Source organism: Mobula hypostoma, chromosome 20 (genome assembly GCF_963921235.1).
Source record: "Mobula hypostoma chromosome 20, sMobHyp1.1, whole genome shotgun sequence".
NCBI lineage: Eukaryota > Metazoa > Chordata > Chondrichthyes > Myliobatiformes > Myliobatidae > Mobula > Mobula hypostoma.
Genome location: NC_086116.1, coordinates 2,556,733 through 2,581,703, shown reverse-complemented (window position 1 = coordinate 2,581,703; position 24,971 = coordinate 2,556,733). Strand labels below are relative to the sequence as shown.

The window sequence follows — 24,971 nt, the reverse complement described above, 5'->3', positions numbered from 1 at the left end:
TAAACGGTGTAAAGACAGTAAGGTAGAAGGGCTGAAATGTGTATACCTCAATGCAAGAAGCATCAGGAACAAAGGTGATGAACTGAGAGCTTGGATACATACATGGAATTATGATGTAGTGGCCATTACAGAGACTTGGCTGGCACCAGGGCAGGAATGGATTCTCAATATTCCTGGATTTCAGTGCTTTAAAAGGGATAGAGAGGGCAGAAAAAGGGGAGGAGGGGTGGCATTACTGGTCAGGGATACTATTACAGTTACGGGAAGGGTGGGTAATGTAGCAGGATCCTCTTTTGAGTCAATATGGATGGAAGTCAGGAATAGGAAGGGAGCAGTTACTCTTCTGGGGGTATTCTGTAGGCCCCCTGGTAGCAGCAGAGATACAGAGGAGCAGATTGGGAGGCAGATTTTGGAAAGGTGCAAAAATAACAGGGTTGTTATCATGGGTGACTTTAACTTCCCTAATATTGATTGGCACCTGATTAGTTCCAAGGGTTTAGATGGGGCAGAGTTTGTTAAGTGTGTCCAGGATGGATTCCTGTCACAGTATGTGGACAGGCCGACCAGGGGGAATGCCATACTAGATCTAGTACTAGGTAATGAATCGGGTCAGGTCACAGATCTCTCAGTGGGTGAGCATCTGGGGGACAGTGACCACCGCTCCCTAGCCTTTAGCATTATCATGGAAAAGGATAGAATCAGAGAGAACAGGAAAATTTTTAATTGGGGAAAGGCAAATTATGAGGCTGTAAGGCTAGAACTTGCGGGTGTGAATTGGGATGATGTTTTAGCAGGGAAATGTACTATGGACATGTGGTCGATGTTTAGAGATCTCTTGCGGGATGTAAGGGATAAATTTGTCCCGGTGGGGAAGATAAAGAATGGTAGGGTGAAGGAACCATGGGTGACAAGTGAGGTGGAAAATCTAGTCAGGTGGAAGAAGGCAGCATACATGAGGTTTAGGAAGCAAGGATCAGATGGGTCTATTGAGGAATATAGGGAAGCAAGAAAGGAGCTTAAGAAGGGGCTGAGAAGAGCAAGAAGGGGGCAAGAGAAGGCCTTGGCGAGTAGGGTAAAGGAAAACCCCAAGGCATTCTTCAATTATGTGAAGAACAAAAGGATGACAGGAGTGAAGGTAGGACTGATTAGAGATAAAGGTGGGAAGATGTGCCTGGAGGCTGTGGAAGTGAGCGAGGTCCTCAATGAATACTTCTCTTTGGTATTCACCAATGAGAGGGAACTTGATGATGGTGAGGACAATATGAGTGAGGTTGATGTTTTGGAGCATGTTGATATTAAGGGAGAGGAGGTGTTGGAGTTGTTAAAATACATTGAGACAGATAAGTCCCCGGGACCTGAAGGAATATTCCCCAGGCTGCTCCACGAGGCGAGAGAAGAGATTGCTGAGCCTCTGGCTAGGATCTTTATGTCCTCGTTGTCCACGGGAATGGTACCGGAGGATTGGAGGGAGGCAAATGTTGTCCCCTTGTTCAAAACAGGTAGTAGGGATAGTCCGGGTAATTATAGACCAGTGAGCCTTACGTCTGTGGTGGGAAAGCTGTTGGAAAAGATTCTTAGAGATAGGATCTATAGACATTTAGAGAATCATAGTCTGATCAGCATGACTTTGTGAAGGGCAGATCGTGTCTAACAAGCCTGATAGAGTTCTTTGACGAGGTGACCAGGCATATAGATGAGGGTAGTGCAGTGGATGTGATCTATATGGATTTTAGTAAGGCATTTGACAAGGATCCACACGGTAGGCTTATTCAGAAAGTCAGAAGGCATGGGTTCCAGGGAAGTTTGGCCAGGTGGATTCAGAATTGGCTTGCCTGCAGAAGGCAGAGGGTGGTGGTGGAGGGAGTACATTCAGATTGGAGGATTGTGACTAGTGGTGTCCCACAAGGATCTGTTCTGGGACCTCCACTTTTCATGATTTTATTAACGACCTGGATGTGGGAGTAGAAGGGTAGGTTGGCAAGTTTGCAGATGACACAAAGGTTGGTGGTGTTGTAGATAGTGTAGAGGATTGTCAAAGATTGCAGAGAGACATCGATAGGATGCAGAAGTGGGCTGAGAAGTGGCAGATGGAGTTCAACCCAGAGAAGTGTGAGGTGGTACACTTTGGAAGGACAAACTCCAAGGCAGAGTACAAGGTAAATGGCAGGATACTTGGTAGTGTGGAGGAGCAGAGGGATCTTGGGGTACATGTCCACAGATCCCTGAAAGTTGCCTCACAGGTGGATAGGGTAGTTAAGAAAGCTTATGGGGTGTTAGCTTTCATAAGTCAAGGGATAGAGTTTAAAAGTCGCGATGTAATAATGCAGCTCTATAAAACTCTGGTTAGGCCACACTTGGAGTACTGTGTCCAGTTCTGGTCACCTCACTATAGCAAGGATGTGGAAGCATTGGAAAGGGTACAGAGGAGATTTACCAGGATGCTGCCTGGTTTAGAAAGTATGCATTATGATCAGAGATTAAGAGAGCTAGGGCTTTACTCTTTGGAGAGAAGGAGGATGAGAGGAGACATGATAGAGGTGTACAAGATAATAAGAGGAATAGATAGAGTGGATAACCAGCGCCTCTTCCCCAGGGCACCACTGCTCAATACAAGAGGACATGGCTTTAAGGTAAGGGGTGGGAAGTTCAAGGGGGATATTAGAGGAAGGTTTTTTACTCAGAGAGTGGTTGGTGCGTGGAATGCACTGCCTGAGTCAGTGGTGGAGGCAGATACACTATTGAAGTTTAAGAGACTACTAGACAGGTATATGGAAGAATTTAAGGTGGGGGCTTATATGGGAGGCAGGGTTTGAGGGTCGGCACAACATTGTGGGCTGAAGGGCCTGTACTGTGCTGTACTATTCTATGTTCTATAACTACTTGCTGGACCATGAGAACACAAGAAGAATGTGGATATGCTAAGATCCTACTAAATGGCAGAGCAGGACTGAGCAGAGCCTGCTCTCCTATTAAATTGGATCTTGCAAAAGCATCTTTCTTCAGATGTATCTTGATTCTATTATTGGTTAGAAATCTATCAGTCTTGGCTTTAAGTATAGACAGGAACTCTGCCACAAATTCCAAAGATTCATACCTTCTGAGAGAATACATTCTACATAATCTAGAAAATCCTACAAGAAGTAGTGCATATGGCCTAGTCCATCACAGGTGAAGCACTCCCCACCTTTGAGCACATCTACGTGGAGCACTGTTGCAGGAAAGCAGCATGCATCATGAAGGACCCCCTTCACCCAAGCCACATTCTTTTCTTGCTGCTACTATCAGGAGGAAAGTACAAGAGCTTCAGGACGCACACCACCAGGTTCAGGAACAGTTATTACCCCTCAATCATCAGGCTCTTGAACCAGAGGGGATAATTTCATTCAGCTTAACTTGCCCCATCACTGATGTATTCCCACAACCTGTGGACTCACTTTCAAGGACTCTCACCTCATGTTCTCAATATTTATTGCTTATTTGTTTATTATTATTATATTTTGTATTTATTGTCTAATGTACATTGGTTGTTTGACCATCCTGTTTTGGTCTTTCATTGAATCTGTCGTGTTTCTCGGATTTACTGTGTACATCCGCAAGAAAAGAAATCTCAGGATTATATATGGTGACAGATATATACTTTGATAATAAATTTATTTTGAACTTTGAATTCTTTCTTGGTCTTCAATGGACGTCCCCTTAATCTGAGGGCAAGCTCATTTGTTCTGGACTCTCATACGAGTGGAAACCTCCTCTTGGCATTTACCTTGTCTTCTCCAAGAATCTGTCTTCAGGGATCTGTGGGCATACACTCAAACATCCTTCCATTTGTCTACACCAAATAATGTTTGACCAATTATTATGCTTGATTTGCCTTCGCCTGATGCATTACCTCACACTTACCTGGATTGAATTGCTTTTGTCAGTTTATGCCCACCTATCCTGCCAATTGATATTGTGAACAGGCTCTGAGTTGCTACATTGCAAAAGTTGCTTCTGTGTCCCACTCTTACCTGTTTATCTGTTCTTTTCATTTGTTTCTATTTCTTAATCTTCTTTCATTAAAATATCGGTATTTAAACTGACGAAACATTCTTTGCATCCTTAATCTTTGGTTCTTTAGTTCTTTAAGTCTCATTTGATTCTATGACAAGTGGTTAAGACGTTTGTCTAGTGATCTGAAGGTTGCAAGTTCGAGCCTCAGCTGTGGCAGCATGTTTGTGTCTTTAAGCAAGGCACTTACTTAACCACACTTTGCTCTGGTGTCTGTGTGAGGAGTGGCGCCCCACACAGACTTCCAATCTGTGCCTTGTAAGGCATGAAAATGCCTGATGCAGGCCTTTCAAGGTCTGAGTCGACGTTTCCTCCCTCCCCTCCCTCCCTTCCCCTGATACTATGAACATCATCCAGTAGCACTCACACCTACAGTGATGAAATGCTTTGAGAGGCTTGAATCAACTCCTGCCTCAGCAAGGACCTGGACCCACTGCAATTTGCCTATGCCACAATAGATCTACAGCAGACATAATCTCAATGGCTCTTCACACAGCCCTAGATCACCTGGACAATACAAACACCCATAGCAGGATGCTGTTCGTTGACAATAGCTCAATGTTTAACACCATCATTCCCACAGTGCTAATTGACAAGGCTACAAAATCTGGGTCTCTATACCTCCCTCTGCAACTGGGACCCTCAACTTCCTAACCAGAAGACCACAACCTTGCGATTGGTAATGATATCTCCGCCTCTCTGATGATCGACACTGGCGCACCTCAGGCATGTGTGCTCAGCCCACATCTCTACTCTCTCTATACCCTTGACTGTGTGGCTAGGTGTAGCTGAAATGCCATCTATAAATTTGATGATACAAACATTGTTGGTAGAATTTCAGATGGAGATGAGAGGATGAATAGGAATGAGATGTACGAGCTGGTTGAGTGGTGTCATAGCAACAACCTTCAACTCAATGTCAGTAAGTCCAAAGAGCTGATTGTGGACTTCAGAAAGGGTATGATGAGGGAACACAAACCTATCCTCATAGAGAGATCAGAAATGGAGACAGTGAGCAATTTCAAGTTCCTGGGTGTCAAGATCTCTGACGATCTAACCTGTCCCCAACATATCAATGCAGCAATAAAGAAAACAAGACAGTGGCTATATTTCCTGAAGAGTTTGAGGAGGTTTGATTTGTCACCTTAACACTTAAATTTCTACAGATGTACTGTGGAGAACATTTTGACAGGCAGATCACGTGGTGGTATTTGTGGGGGCGGTGTCGCTACTGCACAGGATCAAAAGAAATGACAGAAAGTTGTAAAATTAGTCCATTCCATCTTGGGTACTAGCCTCTGTAGTAGACCATTAGACCATAAAATATAGGAGTGAGGACTCACTGGTGCTTTGTAAAGTCCCAACATCATATCCTTGCTTTTATATTCTAGTCTTCTTGAAATGAATATTAACATTGCATTTGCCTTCCTCACCAAAAACTCAACCTGAAAATTAACCTTTAGGGAATCCTGCACAAGGACTCCAAAGTCTTTGGCACCTCAGTTTTTTTTTGTATTTTCTCTTCATTTAAAAATAAATTCATTTCTTCTACCTAAGTGCATGACCATACACTTCCCCACAGTGTGTTCCATCTGCCATTTCTTTGCCCATTCTCCTAATGCCCAAGTCCTTCTGTAGCCTCTCTACTTCCTCATAACTACCTGCCTCTTCACCTACCTTCATATCATCTGCAGACTTTGCAACAAAGCCATCAATTCCATCATCCAAATTATTAACATGTAATGTAAAATGAATTGGTTTCAATACAGACTCCTGTGGAACACCACTAGTCACTGGCAACCATCCAGAAAAGGCTCCCTTTGTTTTCACTATTTGCCTCTGGCCAGTCAGCCACTGCTTTATCCATGCTGGACTCTTTTCTGTAATGCCATAGGCTTGTAGCTTGTTAAGCAGCCTCATGTGTGGCACCTTGTGAAAGCCTTCTGAAAGTATACAATACCAAGTACACAATATCAACTAATTCTCCATTGCCTATCCTGCTTGTTATTTCTTCAAAGAATCCAGGAGATTTATCAAGGCAAGAATTTCCCTTGAGAAAAGCATGTTGACTATGGCATATAGTTTCCTTCTGCCCGTCTCCTTTCTTGAAGAGTGGAATGACATTCGCAATTTTCCAGTCTTCTGGAACCATTCCAGAGTTGAGTGATTCTTGAAAGATCATTACTAATGCCTCCACAATCTTTTCAGCCACTCTTTCAGAACACTGGGGTGTACATGATCTGGTCCAGGTGAATTATCTACCTTCAGACCTTTCAGTTCCCCAAGAACCTTCTGTCTAGTTTTGGTAACTTTGAACACTTCATAATCCCTGACACTTGGACCTTCCACCATACTGTTAGTGTTTTCTGCCATGAAGATTGATGCAAAATACACATTCAGTTCACCCACCATTTCAATGTCCTCCATTACTATGTCTTCAGCATCATTTTCCAGTGGTCCAATACCCACTCTCACCTGTCTTTTACACTTTAGTGTCTGAAGAAACTTGGTATCCTCTTTAATATTAATGACTAGCTTACTTTTATATTTCATCTTTACCTTCTTAATGGCTTTTTTTATTTGCCTTCTGCTGGGTTTTAAAAGCTTCCCAATCCTCTAATTTCCCACTAATTTTTGCTCTATTATATGCCCTCTCTTTGGCTTTTATGGTGGCTTTGAGTTCTCTTGTTAGCCACAGTTATGTCATTTTTCCTTCTTCCTCTTTGGGACGTGTGTGTGCCTTGCCTTCCGAATTACTTCTGGAAATTCCAGACATTTCTGTTCTGCTATCATCCCTACCATTGTTCTTTTAAAATCAATTCTGGATAACTCCTCTCTCATGCTCTGTAATTCCCTTTACTCCACTGTAATACTGATATCAGTATCCAAGACATCGTCAAGGAGTGGTACCTCAGAAAGAATCAGAATCAGGTTTATTATCACCAGCATGTGTCGCGAAATATGTTAACTTAGCAGCAGCAGTTCAATGCAATACATAATATAGAAGAAGAAAAAATAATAATAAATAAGTAAATCAATTACAATATTTGTATATTAAATAGATTAAAAATCATGCAAGACCAGAAATAATATTTAAAGAAGTGAGGTAGTGTTCACGGGTTCAATATCCATCATTAAGGACCTCCATCACCCAGGACATTCCCTCTTCTCATTGTTACCATCAGGAAGTACAGAAACCTGAAGGCACACACTCAGTGATTCAGCAACAGGTTCTTCCCCTCTGCCATTCGATTCCTAAATGGACATTGAACCCATGAATACTACCTCACTTTTTTAATATTATTTCTGTTATTGAACTAGTTTTAATTTAACTATTTAATATACATAAATATACTTATTTTTTCTAAATGATCATGTATTGCTGGTGCTAACTAAGCAAATTTCATGATATATGCTGGTGATAGTAAACCTGATTCTGACTTGATCAACTACCATCTTCCACATGGATTTTGCCACTCCCCATTCTTTTCCTGCCAGGCCAGCTTAAAACCTTCTCCAGTCACTTTACTGTATAGCAGGATTTCTCAACTGGGGTTCCACGACAGGTTGCTAAGGGTTCCGTGAAAGATCGTGATAAAAGAAATAAACGTCGTTCTTTGAACTTTGCACATTGGTGATGCTAATGATGCTAGCACCTGCAGTGGTGGGCAGTGACTGCGCAGTTGTGTTAGCAATCTCAGCTCTGTATGGTGCTGCACTGTAGGACTGCGCTTATTTGGTTGAGTCCATACTCAGTTTTTGATGGGGGATAGGGGAGGCTGTTGATAATTAGTGAGTGCCATATTGCATGGAGGGGAGGACAGTTGGCCGATGACGAGCGTGAAGTGCATTTTCTGAACATTGAATAGACTTTCCCAGCTTGGACTGTGATGTCAGTCTCTCCCTCCTGAATTATCTCCCCTAATTTCCCCTTACGTGCCACCAACTGATTTATGGGAGTGATCAATCTACCACTGTAGTAGAAAATTAGAAGGAATTTTTACATGCTGCGACTCAGCTGCTGGCCTGCTGTTTTGCTCTCGTAAATGTTGCAAAAGGTAGATTATGTAGGTTAGAAACGATTTGTCTTGTGAAGTTTTTATGTTTCTTGCAGTTTTCTCATTTAGTTCAAAGATTCAAAGGGTCAAAGGTTGAATTTAATGTCAGAGAAATGTATACAATATACATCCTGAAATACTTTATGTGCCCAAAGAATGAACAGTTAAATGTGAGAACCCCAAAGTCTCCCCCCCAGCTCCCCCTCCTGCGTGTAAGTGGCAGTGAGCTACGATCCCCCCTACCCCCACCAGCAAAACAAAACGTGCATTGGTACCATCACTGAGCCCAAGCGTGTGCTAAGCATTAGCAAAGACACAGACCAAAGTTACCCCAAAGGCTTCACATTTCATCTGACATTTGACAAATCACAGGTCTCTCTCTCCCTGGCAAGGGAGAGGGAGGTGTCCTCCATTTTCACAGTGAGCGGGAGACATAACAACAGCCCTCTGGTTTACGATGTTAAAAGTCCGTTTTGTCGCTTTTTTGAGCTCTGTGTCCAAAGATCGCAAAGACTTCTGGTCTTCGGGCCCAAAGTGAAAGATTTTCCGGCCTCCCCGATGATACACGAGTCTCCTGCCATGACACCGACCCTCGATCCGCCCATCTCCAGAGCCCCAAGATCTTCGGCTTTCGAACACTATCGAGACACTCAGGCCAAACCCTTGGCATGTTGAATAATGGCTGGTTGTAGAACCCTGAGAACGGGTCCCATTCTTGCAAAGAACCGAAGCCTGCATGTAACTCCAGGTCAGGGTCTTCGAAAGAACCCTGAAAGGGAAAAATAAAGATATGAAAGGTGGAAATAGAGCTGTTTCTGAAGATGCAAGCAAAGGAGTTGCCATTAGGTGCCATTATCCCTCCTAAGCTCCGCCTTCATAGTTATTCATTATGCTGTTCTTATTATGCAACAACAGACACAAAAATGTCCATATTTACAATGAAAGCTACTTATCCAAGTTGTTCCATTCCATTGTGCCTAGTCTATGACAAACAACTTACAAATACAGCGATGGCTCCAGCAAAATTGAAAAGATGCTTATAACTACAAATCACAGCCATATGACACGTAAAAGTGCTGATTATTTTAAACGACTATTGAAATCTCAAAACAAACAGAGTAAAGTTTTTGTTAATAAAGTCACAGTAAAAAGGTGAGGAAGCAAGTTATTTAGTAGCAGAAGTTATTACCCCAAAAAGGAAAAGCCACACAGTTGGTGAGAACACAATGATGCCAGCATGTAAAATGCTAGGACAAGATGTTGTATGAGAAATTGAAAATGTTTCACTCTCAAAGAGTACAATAAGTCGGCGTGTTGATGACATGTCATGTGATGCTGAAGAAGTTTGGTGTGATAAACTGAAAAACAACAGCTTCTCTATATAGGTTGATGAGCCAACAGATTTCACCAATAAATGGTATTTGTAAGATTTGTAAATGATAGTGAAATTCAATAATTTTTTTCTGTTGCAAAGAGCTGCTCAAAACAAGCAAAGGCCAAGATATATTTAATGTTTGTTTTTCATATCTGGAAACAAAAGGTTTGTCTTGGAGGAATTGTGTTGGCGTCTGTACTGATGGTGGCCTATCAATGGTTGGCTCCATGAGAGATTTGTTTCTCTTGTAAAACAAAATTCTGACATTGTCACACCACACTGCTTCAATATTGTCAATAAATTTTCATAAGTTAAATAAATTTACAACCTTTATTTAAATTAAATATACCAAGCCTACCTTTAGAAAAATTAACTGCCATTTTGGCTTACGCCAGTTATTTAACAGAAATTTATTATGTTTGCCTTATGAATTTTTAAAATTTATGAAAGGGAAGGAAAGAGATTAATTTCAAGAAAGGTAAGCTAAGCTTAACTACCTGTTTTGTTTTCAAGAAAGGCTGGCTAAAAATTCATTCTCTACTCAAAAGAGCATTGACAATTATTTTTCGATTATTATATCTACAAGTTACTAGCATACCATGAGCTGTAGATATAATCACTTTTACACAGTGGTTCCCTGAGACCTGAAAATTATTTCAAGGGTTCCGCCAGGGCTTAAAGGTTGAGAAAGGCCGGTCTATAAGGATATGAGGGCGATTGAGATTGGAGAAGATAGACCAGTGAAATCCTCCACTCCACTCATCCACTCGACCCAGAAATCCTCTACTCCAAACTCACCCAACTCACTGTCTCCCCCGCCATCTGTCAGTGGATCACAAGCTTCCTGACTGACAGGGTGCAGCAGGTGAGGCTGGGGAGCATCATTTCTAGCACCTGGACAATCAGTCCCGGTGCCCCCCAGAGATGTGTGCTCTCCCCACTGCTCTTCTCCCTTTACACTAATGGCTGCACCTCACAGGATCCATCTGTTAAACTCCTGGAGTTTGCAGACGACACAATTGTCATTGGCCTTATCCGAGACGGTGATGAGTCTGCATACAGACGGGTGGTGGAACGGCTGGCCCTCTGGTGTGGTTAGAACAATCTGGAGCTAAATACGCTCAAGACTGTGGAGATGATAGTGGACTTCAGGAGGAGCCCCCCAATACTCCCCCCACTCAAACTATATTCAACAGTATTGTGTCTGCTGTGGAGACTTTCAGGTTTTCTGGGTGTCACAATCTCCCAGGACCTGAAGTGGACACCCAGTGCGGACACTCTTATCAAAAAGGCTCAGCAGAATTTGTATTTCCTATGTCAACTCAGGAAGTACAACCTGCCTCAGGAGCTGCTGATTCAATTCTATTCAGGGATAATCCAGTCTGTCCTCTGTTCATCCATCACTGTCTGGTTTGGATCAGCTACGAAACAAGACAAGAATAGACTCCAAAGAACGGCCAGGGCTGCGGAAAGGATTATTGGTGTGAAACTGCTCTTGATCCAGGACTTATATGCATCTAGAGTCAGGAAGCGAGCAAGCAGGATCATTGTAGACCCATCACACCCTGGACATCACTTGTTCCAATGCCTTCCTTCTGGTAGGCCGTTTAGATCACTGTATGCCAAGACAAATAGGTACAAGAACAGTTTCTTTCCGTATGCCATCAGTCTTATGAACACTTGAATTTTAGTCTATTATAAACCAAGAACACCTGTACATACACAGGTATACCTCATTGTATATAGTTCACTATTGTTTTGTTTGCTTTTTGATTCTGTACAGTGAGAGCTCAGGGAAACCGGCATCAAATTCCCTGTATGTGTCCACATACTTGGCGATAATAAAGGATTCTGATTCTGATTCTGAAGCATGAAAGTGGTGTAGTGAGGTGCTACTGCAAATGGATAGATTGGACAGAACCCAAGATTGTTTTCTATACTAAATCCTGAACTATTTAGATGTTCATCAACAAGCTTGATAGTTCACCAGGCAAATATTTCTTAGCTCAATGAATGAAACAAGTTATGTTGGTGTTTTTATTATGTTGTTTTTTTCTGGATTAATGGTTCTTCTTTTATTTTCTACAGCAACCCTGGCCACACAATCCCACAGAATTTTTATTGGTGGAAATGTTTAATGGCAGTGCAGCCCAGTTTCTTGCTATTTCAGAAGCTTTGTCAGGTGGTAATCGTCGTGTTCTGCAAACTAAGCCTCCTGTTCCAGCTGAGCAGGAGGTACTTGATGTGACAATGGAACTTTTCCTGGCAGGCTTGCTACTCATTTCAGGTGTGATATTCTACACTTTTTTTTACACTGCTTAACTTGTATCATTCTAGATTTAGCCTCCCTTCAATTATACTTGTCATTAAGAAGGACTGAATTGTAACATAAAAGCTGTCCCATTTATAATGGTTGAATCACGTGGAGTAAGCTGTTGTCCTTTTGTCCCTAGTCGTCCTTTTGTAGTTCTCCTGGTCAATGCATGTTCAGACCAAAAGTCTTGTTATTTAGGGTTCCCTCTCAATAAAACAGCTCTGATTTGCTTGTAATTCAGTTGTGATTGGCTACCATTTTGCCCAATTACCCTTAACTGTTGCTGGGACTTACTTTGGCATTTTGGAATGCAAGAACCTTGCAATCAGCCATTCGAGGCTTTTAAAAGTGAGATAGCAAGAGGTCATGGACTGAATGGTCCTGTTAGAGTGAAGAGCAGGGATGCAGGAGTATGGAATCCTGGCTGATAAGAGATATTGAAGCTCTGGTCAGGAATAGAAGGAAGTATGAGTCAGGTATAGGCAGCTGGGCTCAAATAAATCCCTGGAGGAGCAGAGTATATTTAAGAAGGAAATCAGGAGGGCAGAAAAGGGAAATGAGATAGCTTTGGCAGGGAAGATGAAGGAGAAACTAATGAGATTAAAGAACAGAGTAACCAGGGAGATAAGGTTCACATGGTATGCTGCTCTGGACAGGTTGCATTGGATCCAGGGAGAGCTTGAAAGCTGAATTCAGAATTGGTTTGATACTAGGAAGCAAAGAGTGGTGGTGGAAGATTGTTTATTGGAATGGAGATCTGTTACTAGTGGTGTGTCTCAGGGGTCAGCACTGGGCCCATTTTTGTTTATCATACCAATGATTTTGAGAATATACAGGGCATGATTAGTAAGTTTGCATATGACCCAAAAATAGGTGGAACCATAGACGGTGAATAAGGTTATAAAGAATTAGTGGGATTTTGATCAGCTGGATAAGTGGGCTGAGAAATGGCAAATGGAGTTTAATCCAGATAAATATGAAGTGTTGGATTTAGGGAAGCCAAACAAGGGTAGGTCTTCCACATTGAATGGTATGATTTGGGGAGAATTGTAGAATCGAGGGACCTAGAAGTGCAAATAGATAGTTTCCCAAAAGTGGCATCACACACAGTGTGGTGAAAAGGCCTTTGGTACACTGGCCTTCATCAGTCAGGATACTGAGTATAGAAGTTGGGGTGAAATGTTGCAGTTGTATAAGATGTTGGTGAGGCCACATTTGGAATATTGTCTTCAGTTTTAATCACCCTGTTATAGGAAAGATGTTTTTACATTGGAAAGTGTAGGGGAGATTTACGAGGATGGTGCCAGGACTTGAAGTACTGGTTTTCTGGGAAATGTTGGGCAGTGGATTTAGTGGGGACGGAATCAAGTTTTGCTAAGATTTTATCCTGTCTGGAAATTTGTTGGTGAGCAATTATTGTTTTAAAAAAATAACAATTGATTATTGTTTGTTAATGTTTAAAAAGCTTGGATTTGAGTGGAAGAGAGAATAACTTGTGATTGTATTAAATCTTGTACATCATTCTTAACAGATCCTGATGTGGATTAGAGGAAGTGAATTATTTTTGAAAAATAGTTGCTGTTGTAATATGAGAGAAAATGATGCCTAATTTGTACATTGCTGCAGTTGGGGCTCTTTCTGTGTCAAAGACCAAATAATTTTATTTTTTTTCTTCTATGATATTGTTTGGGAAGTTTGATAATTTCCTTGTCCTGCATTAAAACTGTATAAAGGGTTACACTTGATAATGCAGATTTAAGTTCTGATCTGGAGGAGAAGATGGCAGCGCGACGTAGCTCGCAGCGGCCACTCCGGTGGTGATGTCTGTTATTTGTCAAGTAGGGTGCCGTGCACAATCCTGATTTGATGGAGACAGACGTTAGAGCATGGAGGACATCTAGTGAAACTTCTGAAATGCCTGCTTCGCTGCTGCTGCTACTGTGTGGTCCAGAATCTCTGGAGGAGAAGGCCCCGAGTCCTCGGCTTTGCTTGTTGCTCGGCGGCCGGGGAGGGGTCGAAGCGCTCGGCAGGGGATGGTGCTTGGAGAGGCTGTATCAGAGGGGCTGGTTGGAGGCTCGAAGTTTTCGGACGGACTCAGAGTCGGCTGCGGTCGGGTGCTTCCAATGCATCGGCAAGTTGTCGGCACTTGAAGGTTCATGGCAGGGAGAGTTTCTCCCTTCTGCCGCCTGCGTTAGGTGATGAGTCGATCGGGACTATGAGACTTTTTTTTACCGTGCCCATGGTCTGCTCTTTATCAAATTATGGTATTGCTTTGCACTGTTGTAACTATATGTTATAATTATGTGGTTTTGTCAGTTTTAGTCTTGGTTTGTCCTGTTTTTCTCGTGATATCATTCTGGAGGAGCATTGTATCATTTTTTAATGCATGCATTTCTAAATGACAATAAACGAGGACTGAGTGTCCTCATAATCTAATCTAATCTAATCTGAAAGACAACTCTTTCAATTCTTCATTGGATGGTTTGTATGAGGGCTTGAATCCACAACCTTCCTTTTGAGACTTGATTGTTAACTGCTAAGGTGGTACTACTACACCAATTGTAGTTAAGTCCAACTGCAGTTAAGGAAATTATTGCATTTGCTGGAAATCTAATACAAAGACGGAAAACACTGGAGATACTCAGCAGATCTGGCAGTATTAGTGAAAAGAAATAGAAGTTTTTAGTCTGGAACTTCACAACATTTAATCTTGTTTCTCTTTTATGAGTTACTGCTTCACCTTCAGAATAATTCCAGCATTTCTTTTTGTCATTATCCTTTAATACTAATGGGTTTTAATCTTATAAATTCCATGGAATTCCTTCGGAAAGATAATTGCTGTGGAATTGGATATTTAAACTGCTGCTTTTAAACATGGCTTCTTTAAATGTGATCCCAAGTGCAAGTGTGCTTTTACCTTTGTTGTTCCTTGATGAGTAACATGTCCGAAACAACTCATGCAATGGAATTATGTGGTATTGCATGCGACTTCTATGAATTGTATTCAGCAGAAAACATTAGGTACAGGGACCAGAGATGGAAAGGAATGAACCCCAATTCACAGATTTGATATTGTTATGGACAGTAAAGACAATGGGTATGAAGTCCTTTGTACCCAGAGTTATTGCTATCTGGGGCATTTTGTAGGAGATGGAAGCAGAGTTGACCTTCAAGAGTGGCATTGTAGGAAGTATGGAGTACTGCATGCCAATGTAATCTTTTTAAACCCTGCACTGAAATATGCTAAATTGTAAAACTATGAATACTCAGGAGACAGCTCATATTTTCATATCCGTGGATCACCCAGGACTGCATTGATGCCAATTTCAAGTTCAAATTTTATTGTCATTTGACCATACACAGGAATAGGTCCACACGATATGGCGTACTTCTGGGGCCAAGTTGCAAAGCACAGTACCAAATGCTGCACACAGCCGAAGGCACATATAATTATAATAGCAGAAGAACATACAGTTACAAAATATATATACTTGCTGGTGGCCACAACACGCAACAATCAAGGTAACGCACTCCCCCCCCCAACACCTTGAGTCTTTCCAAGGAAATAGTGAATTGGATGCCCGGTATTCCACATTACCAATGTCCAACAGGGTCTTACAATCACAAGAAAGAACAAGAACAACTCTGCTGGTTGAATTTTGAACAAATTTCTAACTAAGATCTTTCTTGTACAGTAGCAATTGCTGTTGTTGTAATCCTGACAATGTGGGACAAAAACCCATATGCATCCTGTTCATAAAGAAGAAGACTGGACAAATATAAACTTGCTTGATTATTGGCCAGTCAGTTCACTTTCATTCCATCACTTTTTTCCATCAAAAAAGTGATGGAAAATACCATTGAAAAAATACCAAGCAGCATTTTTGCTCTGGATTTCCAGCTTTTGGAAAATTGCAGGTGTTTGTCACCAATACCAAATACAGGTTTTGCTCAGACTATGTGCTTTAAGAATTCAATGCAGCTTTGATCCAAATACAGGCCAGAAAGCCAGGTTCCAAGGTGAGTGAAAGTGAGAGTGAGCACCCATTGCGTATATATAGGCAAATCTTGATTGAATTTGGCGTCAAGGAACCCTGATAAAACTGTTCAATGGGAATCAAGGGAAAAACGCCAAAATGATTGGCGTCATACCTTACACAAAGGAAGATGTTTGTGGTTGTTAGAGAGAGCTCCTCACAGTGTTGCAGGACTTCCTCAACCAACTTCAGATGCTTCATCAATAATCTTCCTTCCATCCTAAGATCACTGATGAATACACATATTTATTTCCATTCATAGAGTTTCACCAAATAGAGCAGTCCATATCTGCGTGCATCAAGGTCTAGATAATATTTAGTTGGACTGAATAAGCAGCAAGTCATATTTTGTTCTTTAAAATCCATTTGCTGTCTCTAATAATAATTGGCTCTCCATAACATTCAGTGGAATGATCATTGTGAAATCTCCCACAATCTTCGAAGCTTACTAGGAGTCAGGAATTCAACTAGACTAGACATATACTGTATATATTGTGGCTGCTAGAACAGCCAGAATCTGGGTATACTGTGGTGAGTGACTCATCTTCTGACAACCCTGAATCCTTACACTATCTACAAATGCAGCGTCAACAACATCATCTAGAACAAAATATCCATCCTGCACTCCAAAATTTAATTTCCTCTACAATAGTCATGTAATCTACAAAATTTATTGCCGCTACTTGTCTCAGCCACTATCTTGGGCAATCCATGACTTCTGCCACCGAAAAGGATAAGGGCAGCTATGAGAATGCTTGAATTACACCATCCTTCACGTTCTCTAAATTGCACACCACCCTGATTTGAAAATAATCAGCAAATCCTTCATTGTAACAAAATCCAAATCCTAGAATTTCCTCCTTGGTATTTTTGTGAGAACACGTTCCTCAGTGATTGCAGTGACTGCAGTGATTCAACGGCAATTAAAGATGAATGATAAATGCAGGTGTTGCTACCGATGTTCTTGAGAAATGTGGGACTGGCTGCTGTATTGGAGGAACTCTCCATATCATTCCCGAGAATTAGTTCAGCCACTGACACCACAAATGACACACAGTGCCATGCAAAGGTTTGGGCACCCCGGTCAAAATCTCTGTTACTGTGACTAGCTAAGCGAGTAAAAGATGGCCTGATTTACAAAAGGCATAAAGTTAAAGATGACACATTTCTTTAATATTTTAAGCAAGATTACTTTTTTTATTTCCATCTTCTACAGTTTCAAAATAACAAAAAAGGAAAAAGGCCCAAAGCAAAAGTTTGGGCACCCTGCATGGTCAGTACTTAGTAACACCCCCTTTGGCAAGTATCACAGCTTGTAAATGCTTTCTGTAGCCAGCTAAGAGTCTTTCAATTCTTGCTTGGGGGATTTTCACCCATTCTTCCTTGCAAAAGGCTTCTAGTTCTGTGAGATTCTTGGGCCGCCTTGCATGCACTGCTCTTTTGAGGTCTATCCACAGATTTTCCATGATGTTTCGGTCGGGGGACTGTGAGGGCCATGGCAAAACCTTCAGCTTGCACCTCTTGAGTTAGTCCATTGTGGATTTTGAGGTGTATTTAGGATCATTATCCTGTTGTAGAAGCCATCCTCTTTTCATCTTAAGCATTTTTTTTTCTTTACAGATGTTGTGATGTTTGCTTCCAGAATTTGCTGGTATTTAATTGAATTCATTCTTCCCTCTACCGGTGAAATGTTCCCCATGCCACTGGCTGCAACACAAGCCCAAAGCATGATCGATCCATCCCCGTGCTTAAAAGTTGGAGAAGTGTTCTTTTCATGAAATTCTGCACCCTTTTTTCTCCAAACTTACTTTTGCTCATTGCGGCCAAAAAGTTCTATTTTAACTTCATCACTCCACAGGACTGGTTTTCAAAATGCACCAGGCTTGTTTAGATGTTCCACTGCAAACTTCTGACACTGAATTTTGTGGTGAGGACGCAGGGAAAGTTTTCTTCTGATGACTCTTCCATGAAGGTCATATTTGTGCAGGTATCGCTGCACAGTAGAACAGTGCACCACCACTCCAGAGTCTGTTAAATCTTCCTGAAGGTCTTTTGCAGTCAAATGAGTGTTTTGATTTGCCTTTCTAGCAATCCTATGAACAGTTCTCTCGGAAAGTTTTCTTGGTCTTCCAGACCTCAACTTGACCTCCACCAGTCCTGTTAACTGCTATTTCTTAATTACATTACAAACTGAGGAAACGGCTACCTGAAAACGCTTTGCTATCTTCTTATAGCCTTCTCCTGCTTTGCGGGCATCATTTATTTTAATTTTCAGAGTGCTAGGCAGCTGCTTAGTGGAGCCCATGGCTGCTGATTGTTGGGATAAGGTTTGAGGAGTCAGGATATTTATAAAGCTTTGAAATTTGCATCACCTGGCCTTTCCTAACAATGATTGTGAACAAGCCATAGCCCTAACAAGCTAATTAAGGTCTGAGACCTTGGTAAAAGTTATCTGAGAGCTCAAATCTCTTGGGGTGCTTAAACTTTTGCATAGTGCTCTTTTCCTTTTTTCCCCACTCTAAAATTGTACAGAACAAAAATAATACACTAATCTTGCTTAAAATGTTGAAAAGACTTGTTTATTTTGCACTGTATAAATCTCCATTTTGTTGATTTTTTTTCTGTAGCTCTATTGTAGAAACGCATAAAAATTAATTAAAAAATGTTGAAAAGAATGTTTCATCTTTAACTTTATGACTTTTGGAGATCAGTTCATCTTCTATTCACTTAACTATTCACAGTAACAGAAATTTTGACCAGGAGTGCCCAAACTTTTGCATGGCACTGTATGTATCAGGAGAAGGAATGCTATTCTGCTGGCTTCAAGGGTGTCTGCACTCAGTAATACTGTCGTGGAGGAATCAACTGAGGCCAACAAGAAGGAGGCATTCCACTTCAGGCTAGTTGGAATATATAGTGAAATGCTTTGCATACAGTTTAGCCTATTAAATAGAATACAAGAGGTGACAGGAAACTTGAGTGGCCCATAGCTTGGATCTTATAGGATGTTACGTGGAGCTAGGAGAGTATTGTTTCTACTTTGGAGGTGGCATGCATTTCTACACCAGCTGCTTATAAAAGTTTGGTAGAATATCAGCTAACGGTTGAGGGGTCTATTCTTATGAAGACACAGGGTGTAGCCATTTAAAGACCTTGTGCCATTATGGAGTCTCAGCCTTATTCCATCAGAATTGGTCAGTCAGCAGTAATTTGATCTCCAGCGTGAGCAAACCGCTATCAAGGAACAGTGGAAATAGGGAGATGCCTCACTTGACCACATTACAACTATTATGGCAGCTGTGATGGGGGGGAGTCACACAGGCGATTCTGTGGACGCAGGAAAGAAACATGGATGGTAGTTTGCCTCCCAAGTGCCAGGGTCTGGGATGTTTCTGATTGCGTCCACAATATCCTGAAGTGGGAAGGACAGCCAGAGGTCATGGTAGGACATAGTTAGGAAAAGGGAGGAGGTCCTGAAAACAGACTACAGGAAGTTAGGAAGGAAATTGAGAAGCAGGACCACAAAGGTAGTAATCTCGGGATTACTGCCTGTGCCATGTGACAGCGAGTACAGGAATAGAATGAGGAGGATAACTGCTTGGCTGAGGGATTGGAACAGGGGGCAGGGATTCAGATTTCTGGATGATTGGGACCTCTTTTGGAGCAGGTGTGACCTGTACAAAAAGGATAGGTTGCACCAATATCCTGGTGGGGAGGTTTGCAAAGGCTGTTGGGGGAGTTTAAACTAGAATTGCTGGGGGGGTGGGAATGGAACTGAAGTGATGAAGGAAGAGGTGGTTGGCTCACAAATAGAGAAAGCTTGGAGACAATGTGAGAGGGAGGATAGGCAGGTGATAGAGAAGGGGCATGCTCAGACCAGTGGTTTCAGATGTGTCTATTTTAATGCAAGGAGTATTATGAACAAAGCGGATGAGCTTAGAGCGTGGATCAGTACTTGGAGCTATGATGTTGTGGCCATTACAGAGACTTGGATGGCTCAGGAGCAGGAATGGTTACTTCGAGTGCCAGGGTTTAGATGTTTCAGAAAGGACAGGGAGGGAGGCAAAAGAGGTGGGGGTGTGGTACTGTTGATCAGAGATAATGTCACGGCTGCAGAAAAGGAGGAAGTTATGGAGGGATTGCCTACGGAGTCTCTGTGGGTGGAAGTTAGGAACAGGAAGGAGTCAATAATGCTACTAGATGTTTTTATAGACCACCCAATAGTAACAGGGGCATCAAGGAGCAGAGAAGGAGACAGATTCCGGAAAGTTGTAATAATAACAGGGTTGTTATGGTGGGAGATTTTAATTTCCCAAATATCGATTGGCATCTGCCTAGAGCGAGGGTTTTAAATGGGGTGGAGTTTGTTAGGTGTTCAGGAAGGTTTCTTGACACAATATGTAGATAAGCCTACAAGAGGAGAGGCTGTACTTGATCTGGTATTGGGAAATGAACCTAGTCAGATCTCTCAGTGGAAGAGCATTTTGGAGATAGTGATCATAATTCTACCTCCTTTACCATAGTATTGGAGAGGGATAGGAACAGATAAGTTAGGAAAGCGTTTAATTGGAGTAAGGGGAAATATGAGGCTATCAGGCAGAAACTTGGAAGCATAAATTGGAAACAGATGTTCTCAGGGAAATGTACGGAAGAAATGTGGCAAATGTTCAAGGGACATTTGCGTAGAGTTCTGCGTAGGTACATTCTAATGAGACAGGGAAAGGATGATAGGGTACAGGAACTGTGGTGTAGAAAGGCTGTTGTAAATCTAGTCAAGAAGAAAAGAAGAGCTTATGAAAGGTTAAAAAAAAAACTAGGTAATGATAGAGATCTAGGAGATTATAAGGCTAGCAGGAAGGAGTTTAAGAATGAAATTGGGAGAGCCAGAAGGAGCCATGAGAAGGCCTTGGCAGACAGGATTAAGGAAAACCCCAAGGCATTCTACAAGTACGTGAAGAGCAAGAGGATAAGATGTGAGAGAATAGGACCAATCAAGTGAGATAGTGGAAAGGTGAGTATGGAACCAGAGGACATAGCAGAGGTACTTAATGAGTACCTTGCTTCAATATTCACTACGGAAAAGGATCTTGGCGATTATAAGGATGACTGATAGTGGACTGAAAAGCTTGAGCATGTAGATATTAAGAAAGAGGATGTGCTGGATCTTTTGGAAAGCATCAAATTGGATAAGTCAGTGGACCCCGATCACCGGGCCCCGGGCCACAGACCGGTACCGGACTGCAAAGCATGTGCTACTGGGCCATGAGGAAACGATATGATTTTGCGATATGAAACGATATGAGTCAGCTGCACCTTTCTTCATTCCCTGTCACGCACTGTTGAACTTGAACACCCCCCGTCAGCCGGTCCGCAGGAATATTGTCAATATTAAACCGGTCCGTGGTGCAGAAAAGGTTGGGTACCCTTGGGATAAGTCACCAGGACCAGATGAGATGTACCCCAGGCAACTGTGGGAGGCGAGGGAGGAGATTGCTGAGCCTCTGGAGATGATCTTTGCATCATCAATGTGGACGGGAGAGGTTCCGGAGGATTGGAGGGTTGCGGATGTTGTTCCCTTATTCAAGAAAGGGCATAGAGATAGCCCAGGAAATTTTAGACCAGTGGGTCTTACTTCAGTGGTTGGTAAGTTGATGGAGAAGATCCTGAGAGGCAGGATTTTTGAACATTTGGAGAGGCATAATATGATTAGGAATAGTCAGCATGGCTTTGTCAAAGGCAGGTCGTGCCTTACGAGCCTGATTGAATTTTTTGAGGATGTGACTAAACACATTGATGAAGGTAGAGCAGTGGATGTAGTGTATATGGATTTCAGCAAGGCATTTGATCAGGTACCCCATGCAAGGCTTATTGAGAAAGTAAGTAGGCATAGGATCCAAGGGGACATTGCTTTGTGGATCCAGAATTGGCTTGCCCACAGAAGGCAAAGAGTGGTTGTAGACGGGTCATATTCTGCATGGGGGTCTGTGACCAGTGGTGTGCCTCAGTGATATGTTCTGGGACCCCTACTGTTCGTGATTTTTATAAATGACCTGGATGAGGAAGTGGAGGGATGGGTTAGTAAATTTGCTGATGACACAAAGGTTGGAGGTGTTGTGGATAGTGTGGAGGGCTGTCAGCGGTTACAGCGGGATATTGATAGGATGCAAAACTGGGCTGAGAAGTGGCAGATGGAGTTCAATCTGGATAAGTGTATGGAGGTTCATTTTGGTAGGTGAAATATGATGGCAGAATATAGTATTAATGGTAAGACTCTTGGCAGTGTGGAGGATCAGAGGGATCTTGGGGTCCGAGTCCAAAGGACTCTCAAAGCTGCTGAGCAGATTGACTCTCAGGTTAAGAAGGCATACGGTGCATTGGCCTTCATTAATCGTGGGATTGAATTTAAGAGCCGAGAGGTAAAGTTGCAGCTACATAGGACCGTGGTTAGATCCCACTTGGAGTACTCTGCTCAGTTCTGGTTCCCTCACTGCAGGAAGGATATGGAAACCATAGAGGAGATTTACAAGGATGTTGCCTGGATTGGGGAGCATCCGTAATGAGAATAGGTTGAATGAACTCAGCCTTTTCTCCTTGGAGCTATGGAGGATGAGAGGTGACCTGATAGAGGTGTACAAGATGATGAGAGGCATTTATCATGTGGATAGTCAGAGGCTTTTTCCCAGGGTTGAAATGGCTAGCACGAGAACGCACAGTTTTAAGATGCTTGGAACTAGGTACACAGATGTCAGGGGTAAGTTATTTTACGCAGAGTGTGGTGAGTGCATGGAATGGCTGCCAGCGACGGTGGTGGAGGTGGATATGATAGGTCTTTTAAGAGAGTCCTGGATAGGTATATGGAGCTTAGAAAAATAGAGGGCTTTGTGTAACCCTAGGTAATTTCTAAGGTAGGGACATGTTTCGCACAGCTTTGTGGGCTGAAGGGCCTCTATTGTGCTGTAGGTTTTCTATGTTTTTATGTTTCTATTAGGAGGTGACAACTGTCTTACCACTAATATTCTAATTTATTGCATGCAAGTGGCTGCCATGGTTGATGGAGAAATATATGATTGTGATCGGTGTTGCAGACATCTTCTGAAGAGTTTGAAAGCCTTGTTCTCTCCCAGTATGCCATACTTTCTCCTTCAACATAGGAGAAAGCTTGCTGTACAAACAAAGCTAGCTGTACACAACAGCTAGCTTTCTGAGATTAGATTAGAATATGAGGACACTCAGTCCTCGTTTATTGTCATTTAGAAATGCATGCATTAAAAAATGATACAATGTTCCTCCGGTATGATATCACAGAAACACAAGACAGACCAAGACTAAAACTGACAAAACCACATAATTATAATGTATAGTTACAACAGTGCAAAGCAATACCATAATTTGATAAGAGCAGACCATGGGCACGGTAAAAAAAAGTCTCAAAGTCCCAATAGCCCATCATCTCACTCAGACGGTAGAAGGAAGAAAACTCTCCCTGCCATGAGCTTTCAGCACCGCAAGCTTGCCGATGCAGCATCCTGGAAGCACCCAACCACAGTCCGACTCTGAGTCCATCCGAAAACTTTGAGCCTCTGGCCAGCCCTCCAACACCAAGCACCATCTCTGCCGAGCGCTTCGACCCCCATTCCTGGCCGCCAAGCAACAGGCAAAGCTGAGGATTCGGGGCCTTCCCCTCTGGAGATTTCGGATCACACAGTAGCAGTGGCAGTGAAGCAGGCATTTCAGAAGTTTCACCAGATGTTCCTCCGTGCTCTCATGTCTGCCTCCATCAAATCAGAATTGTGCACGGCCTCCTTCTTGACAGATTACAGATATTCATCACGTGCTGTGTCGCGCCGCCATCTTCTCCTCCTCCCGATGATAATCACTTTCTTGAAAGAATGCAGCAATTGGAAGTTCGACCTCCCAAGTCAAGTGGTCATTATCAGTGTTCTGCACATGCCTCTGAAAGGACCAGTCTTTCAGCAGCCTACCTGTGGTTATTGTGGGGAGCTTCAAGACGTTGCGGGTTGGGTAATGATGAAAGGAAAAAAAATTGTAGATAGCTATGTTTACAAAATAGAGTGTCCATTTTTAATAAGGACAGTGTCATCTCCACTGTTTTAAGATTATTAAATGGTTTCCAAGTACTATAAGATGGACTGTTGACCTCACAAGCTTCTTTGTTATGATCTTGCACTTTATTGTTTACCTGCACTACACTTTCTCTGTTGCTGTTACACTTTATTCTGCATTTTGTTATTTTTTTTTACCTTGCTCTATCTCGATGCACTGTGTAATGATTTGAACAGTATGCAAGTCAAGTTTTTCTCACCATATCTCGGTGCATGTGATAATAATAAAACAATTCAAATTCAAATGCCAATATCATTTTCTTAAGAGTTATCCACAGGAAAACCTTTTATTTTGTTGTATTTTTCTAGATTAAATTTATACTTTCTGTTGAACAAAGCAAGAAATTCTATGTGAAATTTTTGGTAACAATTGTAATGGACAATAGTATTAAATCCTTTGTCTGCAAAGAATCAACTTTGGCCAGCACAATTCCAGCTCTCACAGTAATCTCAAGTCTGTATATTTCAAATTAGGAGAAACTAACGATTGTATATCAGTCTTCCCAAAGAATTACAGCCTTGATATCAGCGCAGCATCAGTTGTTTAACTGCCAGAATTAATTTATTGAGAACTGGTTTATTTAGTAAGCTTTAAAATGCATGTATGGACCATAGCGTGAGGTTTGCAAACTGCACTGATAACACCAGTTGAAAAAGCTGTAAGTTCCCTCTGATTTTTAAGGCCTGATTGTATTGGGAATGAATATATAATGAATGCTCAAGTGTGTTATATATACAACTACTGTAATGATGATAAATATCCTGAAATACGCTTTGTTTTAGGTGGTGGTGGTAATACTCATCTCAATTCCAGTGCTTGTACTGATCCAGTTGGTGGAGTAAAGCCAACAAGTTCCCTCATGGAGCTTGCAGCTAATGGTGAGGCACATTCTGAATTTGTTATCCTTTTCTGTATGACAAAGAATTTGGGGAGAGAAAGACTCTCAGATTCACAGAGCTATGCAGCACGGTTACAGCCTCTGCAACCCAACGAGTCAACACTGACCACCCAGC

The 24,971-nt window shown here is 42.0% G+C and overlaps 1 protein-coding gene across 1 annotated transcript in view; it reads left to right on the top strand.

Moving 5' to 3' along the window:
* LOC134359153 (cilia- and flagella-associated protein 54-like) overlaps positions 1-24,971 on the top strand; it is a 510,505-nt gene that overhangs the window by 51,343 nt on the left and 434,191 nt on the right. The window contains exons 9-10 of the mRNA XM_063072102.1: positions 11,572-11,770; positions 24,741-24,836. Coding sequence (XP_062928172.1) covers positions 11,572-11,770; positions 24,741-24,836 — 295 coding nt within the window. The remainder of the gene's footprint in view (positions 1-11,571; positions 11,771-24,740; positions 24,837-24,971) is intronic.